Source organism: Amia ocellicauda, chromosome 1, assembly GCF_036373705.1.
Source record: "Amia ocellicauda isolate fAmiCal2 chromosome 1, fAmiCal2.hap1, whole genome shotgun sequence".
In the NCBI taxonomy this organism is placed as follows: Eukaryota; Metazoa; Chordata; class Actinopteri; order Amiiformes; family Amiidae; genus Amia; species Amia ocellicauda.
In genome coordinates, this window is record NC_089850.1 from 64105287 (window position 1) to 64114539 (window position 9253).

Below are 9253 nucleotides of genomic sequence, written 5' to 3' on the forward strand. Positions count from 1 at the left end.
TGAGGAGAGGGAGGCTGCCTGAGCACGGCTGAGGGAGTCAGTGACAGCCAGGTGAGCCGTCTTAGTGGAGTGAGCTGTGCGGAAGCCGGATTGCAGAGGATCAAGGAGCGAGTGTTGGGACAGAAAGTCAGAGAGCTGACGGTGGACTGCCTGCTCGAGAGTGTTTGACAGGAAGGGGAGTAGGGAGACAGGGCGGTAGTTCTGAGGAGAGGTGGCGTCAAGGGTTGGTTTCTTGACCTTCCCACTGAAGTCAAAACAGCAGAGTCCTTGACCTCATTCTGACGATTACTAAAGACACAGTTATTCACACTGTACCTGCAACTCAGCTGTTATTCCACTGTGTGGCTCAGCTCTGCTGTAAAATTGCACTTTATCTATTTTTTGCTGTACAACTTGCTGTTACATTGCTAGAACTCATGTTGTTTATATTGTTTACCCCTATGTCCCTTTCCCTGGAGCTATTAACTATGACTTCACATCTTGTCTGCAATTATTAGCTCACAATCTAGGATGTAGGATTGTATTAACTGTATATTTCTTATGCACTTGTGTAATTTTGAACTTGTAATTTGTACCTTGTCTTGATCTGTAATTCTAGACTATATTGCACTTTGTACTGCTCTTATGTTTTGCATGTCGCCCTGGAAAAGGGCGTCTGCTAAGAAAAATATCATAATAATAATTATAATAATCCCACAATTTAATAATGTGGGTGCAGACCAGTTATGTCAGTATTATGGCATTGTGCTTATTATATTAATCTTCTCAATCTTTATCAAATTGACGTTATGTGCATCTGGCTGTTATTTCAGCACCGCACTGCTGTTCACCTCTAAATTTACAAATTAGGCACTGTCAGTGACCTCAGCCTGGCCAGAGAAACAGACTGACACTGGCAGACTCAGCTGTACACAGAGGACTAACGCTTGAGACAGGAGAGGGCGACACAGAGATGAGTGGCGCTGCGGTCACTAAGAGACAGGAGAGGTGGACACAGAGAGGACTGGCGCTGTGTTCACTGAGAGACAGGAGAGGTGGACACAGAGAGGAGCGGTGCTGTGGTCATTGAGAGACAGGAGAGGTGGACACAGAGAGGAGCGGCGCTGTGGTCACTGAGAGACAGGAGAGGTGGACACAGAGAGGAGCGGCGCTGTGGTCATTGAGAGACAGGAGAGGTGGACACAGAGAGGAACGGCGCTGTGGTCATTGAGAGACAGGAGAGGTGGACACAGAGAGGAACGGCGCTGTGGTCATTGAGAGACAGGAGAGGTGGACACAGAGAGGAACGGCGCTGTGGTCATTGAGAGACAGGAGAGGTGGACACAGAGAGGAACGGCGCTGTGGTCATTGAGAGACAGGAGAGGTGGACACAGAGAGGAGCGGCGCTGTGCTGTGGTCACTGAGAGACAGGAGAGGTGGACACAGAGAGGACTGGCGCTGTGGTCACTGAGAGACAGGAGAGGTGGACACAGAGAGGAGCGGCACTGTGGTCACTGAGAGACAGGAGGGGTGCTGCCACCCACACAGTGAGCGACACAGGGGTGCTGCTGAGAGGGAGGAGAGGAATTCAGCACTGCTCTGTATTCATGCGCTGTATACATGTATGTTTTTATGTTGATGTAAGTATGTGTATATTTGCATGTATGTAGGTGTGCGTGTATTGTATACATATGTCCGGCCCCTCTGTGTTTGCTGCCTTATCCCACTCCCCTGTGTTCAGGAGTGGCCAATGTGTTCAGATGTTTACTGGTGCTGTTGATGTGTGTGTATGGAACTGTTTAAATCTGAATCTGAATTCTGATACAGGGGGGGACTATCAGTAACCTGAGTACAGAAGGGGGTCTATATTTAGCAGTGACTCACAGCTGCCTGACTGACACAGAGCACTTTCTGACAGACATTCCAAGGGAGAGAGAGTTCATGTTGAGCTCATCTACTGTGGTGAGTTCATTAATAATGACAATAACACTCATAATGAACAACAAGAATAATCACCATAATAATGATGGGGTTTATAACAACAGGAAAGAGAGATAAATGTCTTAATATTGTAGAATAATGTGCCTGTACTGTGTCTGTACTGTGTGTCTGCACTGTGTGTCTCTACTGTACTGTGTGTGTGTGTGTCTGTACTGTGTGTGTGTGTGTGTGTGTGTGTGTGTGTGTGTGTGTCTGTACTGTGTGTGTATGTGTCTGTACTGTACTGTGTGTGCGTGTCTGTACTGTACTGTGTGTGTGTGTGTCTGTACTGTACTGTGTGTGTGTGTGTCTGTACTGTGTGTGTGTCTGTACTGTGTGTGTGTGTGTGTGTGTGTCTGTACTGTACTGTGTGTGTGTGTGTGTCTGTACTGTGTGTGTGTGTCTGTACTGTGTGTGTGTGTGTGTGTGTGTGTGTGTGTGTGTCTGTACTGTGTGTGTGTGTCTGTACTGTACTGTGTGTGTGTGTGTGTCTGTACTGTGTGTGTGTGTCTGTACTGTGTGGAACTGTTTTGCAATGTCTTAAATGTCTTTGAATGTTTTAAATCTATATATCAGCTCTACCTCTGTTTGAACTTTGAACCTTAACTTCCCAAAGTGACCTAAGCAGGGGGGGGGTTAGTCTCCAAGTGTGTGTCTAGTGGATAAGGAGTCTGACAAGCCACGTCCCCTTCTGTCCCCTGTAGCCAATCAGAGAGGGAGAACTGGGATCCAGTTCTTATTGACAGTCTGCTGACCAGGACAAAGGTCAGAGGTCGAAAGATTGATACAGGATTGAGGTGAGCTGACAGACTGAGGAGAAAAGTAAGAATGTGTCTGTCTGTCTTCTCTCTCTTTCCCTCTCTCTCACTCGCTTTCTCTTTCTCTGTTAGTGTTAATGGACTGTAGTGTCCAGTCAGTCAGTCAGTGTTAATGTGCTGTAGTGTCCAGTCAGTCAGTCATTGTTAATGTACTGTAGTGTCCAGTCAATCAGTCAGTCAGTGTTAATGTAGTGTAGTGTCCAGTCAGTCAGTGTTAATGAGCTGTAGTGTCCAGTCAGTCAGTGTTAAGGAGCTGTAGTGTCCAGTCAGTCAGTCAGTGTTAATGTGATGTAGTGTCCAGTCAGTCAGTCAGTGTTAATGTGCTGTAGTGTCCAGTCAGTCAGTCAGTGTTAATGTACTGTAGTGTCCAGTCAGTGTTAATGTGCTGTAGTGTCCAGTCAGTCAGTCAGTGTTAATGTGCTGTAGTGTCCAGTGAGTCAGTCAGTGTTAATGTGATGTAGTGTCCAGTCAGTCAGTCAGTGTTAATGTGATGTAGTGTCCAGTCAGTCAGTCAGTGTTAATGTACTGTAGTGTCCAGTCAGTCAGTCAGTCAGTGTTAATGTGCTGTAGTGTCCAGTCAGTCAGTCAGTGTTAATGTACTGTAGTGTCCAGTCAGTCAGTCAGTGTTAATGTGCTGTAGTGTCCAGTCAGTCAGTCAGTGTTAATGTACTGTAGTGTCCAGTCAGTCAGTCAGTGTTAATGTGCTGTAGTGTCCAGTCAGTCAGTGTTAATGTGCTGTATCTATTGTTATCATTGTTTTTTGTTTACTGTTGTGTTTAAGGGGAGTTTGGGTTTTTTGTTGGGGCCGTTATGGGCGCCTCGGGGGGGGGTGTTGCCCTGGGATCGGATTTTGAGAAACAGACTCGGCGTCATGGAGTCATGTTTCCTCCGGACGTATTCTGTCCACTAGAGCAGTGTGGGCGGTGGGAGACGTGGTTGTGTGTAAGAATATAAGATCCGTGTGTCAGATGAGTGGAGCCGATGTGCTGTTTCTGGACGAGACTGACAAGGTATATAAGATCATAGAGCAGGGAGTGGTAGTGAATGACACGTTTACTGCGGTGGTGGTGCTGGCCCGGCCGGTACGACGGGTTACCATCTCCAATGTGCCCCCATCCGCAGGATCGTCCTGGGGTCTGAGCCGCAGCTCAGGCACATCGTCACGGTCAGGAGGCAGGTGCACGTGGTGCTGAAGGACATGAATCAGGAGCTCAACATCACCCTCGAGTTTAAAGCTGACAAGCATGATTATGTGATTTTTGTTACCACTGAGGGGATGCAGTGTTTTCATTGCGGGAGCGAGGGGCATGTTATCAAGAACTGCCTGGAGCAGAGAGAGTGAGGTGCCCTACGGCAGAGGAGGCAGACTGCAGACACTGTGCAGGGAGATACAAGGAACGGCGGCTCAGACGAGCTCGCAGGAAGCGGGGCCGAGTGCCGGGGAGACCGGGAGTGGGGCTGGGGAGCCGATTGACCCTGCGGGAAGGAGCGGACAGGTAGAGGGTGCAGCAACGGAGGGGAGTGAGGGTGTGGCGGCTGGTGGGGTGGGGGGAGACACGGTGCAGAGCGACTAACTCTTCGATCAGCCCTGATGATGACTATTTTTGTTTAGGAGGGGATTGTAACTGTACCGCAGAAGACCGGTTTGATTGGAATCACATAGAGCCACATGCCTCGTCTAAAAGGCTGCTGAGAGGCGTGATTGGAAAGTATGACCTTTGTGACGTGTGGAGAGAGTGTCACAGTAATGCGCGACAGTACACATGGGCGCAGGTCAGAGGTCACTCCCTCTCTCTTGCAAGGCTGGATAGGTTTTATTGTTTTAAACACCATTTTAGTGTTTTTAAGGCCTGTTTTATTGTCCCAGTCGTCTTCTGATCATAGTTTAGTTTCATGTAATGTTTTTATTCAGTCAGTCAGATCTCGCAGTGCTTATTGATGTTTTAATACGGTTTTATTGAAAGATATTGAAAGTGCTTGGAGAGTTTTTGGCAGAGCTGGTGAGCACAGAAAGGGAGTTTTAGTTCTTTGGCACAGTGGTGGGATGTGGGCAAGCTGCAGATTTGTCAGTTCTGCCAACAATACACTCTGAATGCCTCGAAGAACAGCACCCAGTCAGTGAGAGGTCTGGAGACAGAGATGGTGGAGCTCCAGCATGCTGGAATCCACAGGAGATCGAGAGCGGATTGAGGCTCTCAAGGCAAAACAGGTATCACTAGCTGACCTGCTGAGCGTGAGGGCACAGGGGGCGTTGCTGAGGCCAGGTTTCAGGGTGCGGCACAGATGGATGCCCCCACGCAGTTTTTCTTAGGCCTGGAGAAGAAAACTGGCCAGAGCAAGCTGTTCCACTGCTTGCTCTCGGAGACAGGGCAGGAGCTGCGCGGCCCTGCGGACATCAGGAGGAGGGCACGGGAGTTTTATTCCCAGCTCTTTCCCAGTGACCTGCAGCAGGGCACAGGCACAGCAGAGGCTTTTACACTGGGCTGCCACAGGTCTCTGAGGAGGACAGGGCCGGTGTGGAGAGGGAGCTCTCCCTGCAGGAACTGCACTCTGCTTACCGGGGTCTGAATAGCGGTAAAGCCCCGGCATTGATGGCTTCCCTGTTGTGTTTTTTAAAAGCTTCTGGTCTCTGCTGGGGGCAGCCCTGCTGGCCGTGCTGCAGGAGAGCCTGGCGAAGGTGGAGCTGCCCCTGAGCTGCAGGAGGGCAGTGCTGGCTTTACTGCCTAAGAAAGGCGATCTGTGTGAGATCAAGACCTGGACCAGTGGCCTTGCTCTGTGCCGACTATAAGATCTTCTCCAAGGCTCTGGCGGTCTGGCTGCAGGGGGTCATGGGGGCGGTGACACTCTGACCAGTCCTACTGTGTGCCTGGCAGGTCGATACATGACAATATCTCTCTGATTCAGGATGTTATGGGCATTTCTAGACTATTGTGTTTAGATCCTGGTCTGAATTCACTGGACCAGGAGAAAGCTTTTGACCGGGTTGACCGGGTTGACCAGGCAGTATTAGCACGCTGCAGGCCTTTGGGTTCAGCCCTGGTTCTGTAGCTCGACCCGGGTGCTGTACAGTGACATCCAGAGTGTCCTGGAGATGAACGGCGGCTTGAGTGCTCCTTTCAGGGTGGGCCGTGGGATCAGGCAGGGCTGCTCTGTCAGGGATGCTCTGTTCCCTGACAATCGCGCCCCTGCTCTCGGGGGGGCGTGTCCTGGGGTGCCCCGCCTCTCTCCGTCTCTCTGCGTATGCTGACAATGTTGTGGTTATAGTGGGGGTGTGCAGGATGTGCAGCTGCTCTTGAGGGTTTTTAAGGACTTTGCAGCAATCTCTTCAGCAAGGGTGAACTGGAGCAAAGAGGGAGTGGAGAGGCAGGCGTCCAAGTCTCCCCAGGTACTTCTGGGTTTGTCTTGGAGATGACGCCACAGACGGGAAGAACTGGCACGGGGTGATTGTCTCAATAGGTGGCGCTGACTGAGGCAGGGGGTGCTGTATCTGCCCCGTGAAGAGTGGGGGCAGGGTCCCGTGCACCTGGCCAGCTGTGTGGCAGCATTTAGACTTCAGTGTATTCAGCAGTTGCTGTACGGCCTGGACAGCTTGGCCCGGAGGCCTGTAGCCTGTGCCCTGCTGTGCCGAGCCCCCCCCGCAGCTGGACCTGCCTCTGTTTCTCACCGACTGCGCAGCCAGGATTTGAGCGCCCTGCCTCCTTTCTTCCACAGCCTGACGCAGGCAGAGAGGGCCCAGGGGGACCGCTCCTTACACTGCTGCACAACCCCTGTCTGTGCACACCCTGCGATGGGCTGCCTGCCAGGATGACCGCTAAAGGCATTACACAACTGCGTCATCTGCCGGACACGGATCATCGGGGCTGGTGTAGTGCGGACAGTGTGGCCACAGTGCTGGGTCTGTGATCCCGACGCCGTGCCGCCGGGATACTGTCGCTGGTGCGCGCGGCATTACCGGCGGAGGAGACTCTCCTGCTGGAGCAGTTGTTTGAGGGAACAGTGTTCCTCGTGACCCCTTCCCCACACAGCTGGTGAGCCCTGCTTTTAAACAGGGTCCCTCTCGTGGGCCCGTGCTGGACTACACTGCTCTGTCCCTGGACCTGGCGACCTGGACCCGACCCAATGTTTTGAGTGGGAAGGCTCAGATGGCCATCCGTGTGAGCAGGAGAAATAAGGTTGAGGGGAGGACAGGACATGCTGGAGGTGTTTAGGGTGTTCATCAGGTGCTGAGTGAGGATTGATTAGGGTTGTGATGCAGTGGTGTGTTGGGGGGACCAGTATGTGCTCCTGTTGATAGAGAGCTGTGTTTTGCCACTTTAATGGAGTGGTGGGGGTTAAGGCTCTTGTTTTCTGTTTTATGATGTTTTTTCTGGTGCTAATTGTTTGGTTTGATTTTGGTTTAATAAAGGCTTTGTTAAAAATCAATCTCTCCCCTCTCTCAGGATGTACCGACTTTCTCAGCCATGGCTGTACAATGTAGCCGGATACACTGTCCTCTTCGCCACTGCTGATGTCATACAGCAAAGCATGCTGGGAAAGCAGAGCGAGGGCAAGCTGAACACAGAGGGGGCCAGGGCGGGTGAGCACCGTAGAGCTGCAGATGCCTCGGCCAGAGGGGCGATAGACTGGATCCAGATGGGCAGGGTGGCTCTGATTGGCTTTGTCTTCCACGCCAACTTCAACTACCATTGGCTGAGGGCACTGGAGAGGGCGTGGCCAGGGAGTGGGGCCAAGAGAGTGGTGGTTAAAGTGATTGCTGACCAGTTAGTGGGGGCGCCGGCCACCATTACAGCATTCTATACTGGTAACGTTGGGACAGGACTGTCAGACTGTAGTCTGTGTTAATGTGCTGTAGTGGCTAGTCAGTCAGTCAGTCAGTCAGTCAGTGTTATTGTACTGTAGTGTCCAGTCAGTCAGTCAGTGTTAATGTACTGTAGTGTCCAGTCAGTCAGTCAGTGTTAATGTACTGTAGTGTCCAGTCAGTCAGTCAGTCAGTGTTAATGTGCTGTAGTGTCCAGTCAGTCAGTGTTAATGTACTGTAGTGTCCAGTCAGTCAGTCAATGTTAATGTGCTGTAGTGTCCAGTCAGTCAGTGTTAATGTGCTGTAGTGTCCAGTCAGTCAGTCAGTGTTAATGTGCTGTAGTGTCCAGTCAGTCAGCATATTAATCAACCCTATCTCTCTCTCTTTCTCTCAGGCCTCAGTGTGTTGGAGGGCCGGGAGCCATTTGGAGACTTGAGGGACAAATTCTGGACCTCATACATGGTACTGAGATACATCATTGCCTTCAGTTCTGTGCGGCTGGGCTGGGCTGGGAGTGTTGAAGGGTGTCCCACTGAGCTCTTTTCTTTCATTCCTGTACCCCTTTCCCTTGATTACTCCCTTCTCACTTCCTCTGTCCCTCCCTCCTCCCTCCTCCCTCATTCCCTCCTCCCTCACTCCTCTCTCACTACTTCACTCACTCTAGTGCACATCCCTTGACTTCAGTGAAACTGCATACTCTCCAAAGGGAGGAGGGAGCAGACTGGAACCTATAACTACTGCTAATAAATTGATCGGTTGCTCTCCTCTCCCTCTCTCTCTCCCTGCAGACTGGGCTGTTGTACTGGAGCACAGTGCAGGTAAAGTATAACACACCTGTACTGTGTCTGAACTCTCCTTTACTGTGTGTGTCTGTACTGTGTGTGTCTGTACTGTACTGTGTGTGTCTGTACTGTGTGTGTGTGTGTGTACTGTACTGTGTGTGTCTGTACTGTGTGTGTCTGTACTGTGTGTGTGTGTGTACTGTACTGTGTGTGTCTGTACTGTGTGTGTCTGTACTGTACTGTGTGTGTCTGTACTGTGTGTGTGTGTGTACTGTACTGTGTGTGTCTGTACTGTGTGTGTGTGTGTACTGTACTGTGTGTGTCTGTACTGTGTGTGTCTGTACTGTACTGTGTGTGTCTGTACTGTGTGTCTGTGTGTACTGTACTGTGTGTGTCTGTACTGTACTGTGTGTGTCTGTACTGTGTGTGTGTCTGTACTGTACTGTGTGTGTCTGTACTGTGTGTGTGTGTACTGTACTGTGTGTGTCTGTACTGTACTTTGTGTCTGTGGTGTTGGGCATTGTTGCAGCGCGTCTGTGTTCACTGTGTCTCTATCTCTCTCTCTCAGGTGGTGAACTTCTCGCTCATCCCTCCCTCCGTCCGCACGGTGTTCGTGGGGGGGGCTTCCCTGCTCTGGACAGTGTTCCTCTGTAACCTACGGCAACAACAAGCGGGCGGGGCGAACAGGCACTGAGTGACAGCCTGTCAAAACGTTTCTCTCTCCACATCTCTACCTCTGTATTGTAGGTGGTGTATTGTTGTGTGTTGGTCTGCATTGTTGTATGTTTTTGTGTTGTGCTGTTGTCATATTTCTGCCTTTATAAATAAACACAAGTAGAAGACGATCTTGTTCCTATCCTTCCTCTGTCCTCTCCTCTGGGCAGTAACTCAGTCTC

The 9253-nt window shown here is 50.8% G+C and overlaps 1 protein-coding gene across 2 annotated transcripts; it reads left to right on the forward strand.

Annotated features, from left to right (window-relative positions):
• The first annotated feature begins 1877 nt into the window (after positions 1-1877).
• On the forward strand, positions 1878-9202 carry LOC136758478 (mpv17-like protein). Of its 2 annotated transcripts, none has more exons than XM_066712880.1 (6): positions 1878-1941; positions 2664-2781; positions 7217-7578; positions 7970-8037; positions 8364-8393; positions 8926-9202. In XM_066712880.1, exons 3-6 carry the CDS (start codon positions 7218-7220, stop codon positions 9049-9051), a joined length of 585 nt encoding a protein of 194 aa, XP_066568977.1. In that variant the 5' UTR covers positions 1878-1941; positions 2664-2781; position 7217; the 3' UTR covers positions 9052-9202. The 2 variants fall into 2 exon arrangements, with proteins under 2 accessions (XP_066568977.1, XP_066568986.1); XM_066712889.1 differs by having other exon boundaries at positions 2664-2756.
• Positions 9203-9253: the final 51 nt, after the last annotated feature.

Bases quoted from the DNA above. Each gene is read 5' to 3' on its own strand.
- LOC136758478 (XM_066712880.1), top strand. From the start codon at position 7,218: ATGTACCGACTTTCTCAGCCATGGCTGTACAATGTAGCCGGATACACT. The intron at 7,579-7,969 runs GTAACGTTGGGA...TCTTTCTCTCAG, and splicing joins CATTACAGCATTCTATACTG to GCCTCAGTGTGTTGGAGGGC. The intron at 8,394-8,925 runs GTAAAGTATAAC...TCTCTCTCTCAG, and splicing joins TGTACTGGAGCACAGTGCAG to GTGGTGAACTTCTCGCTCAT.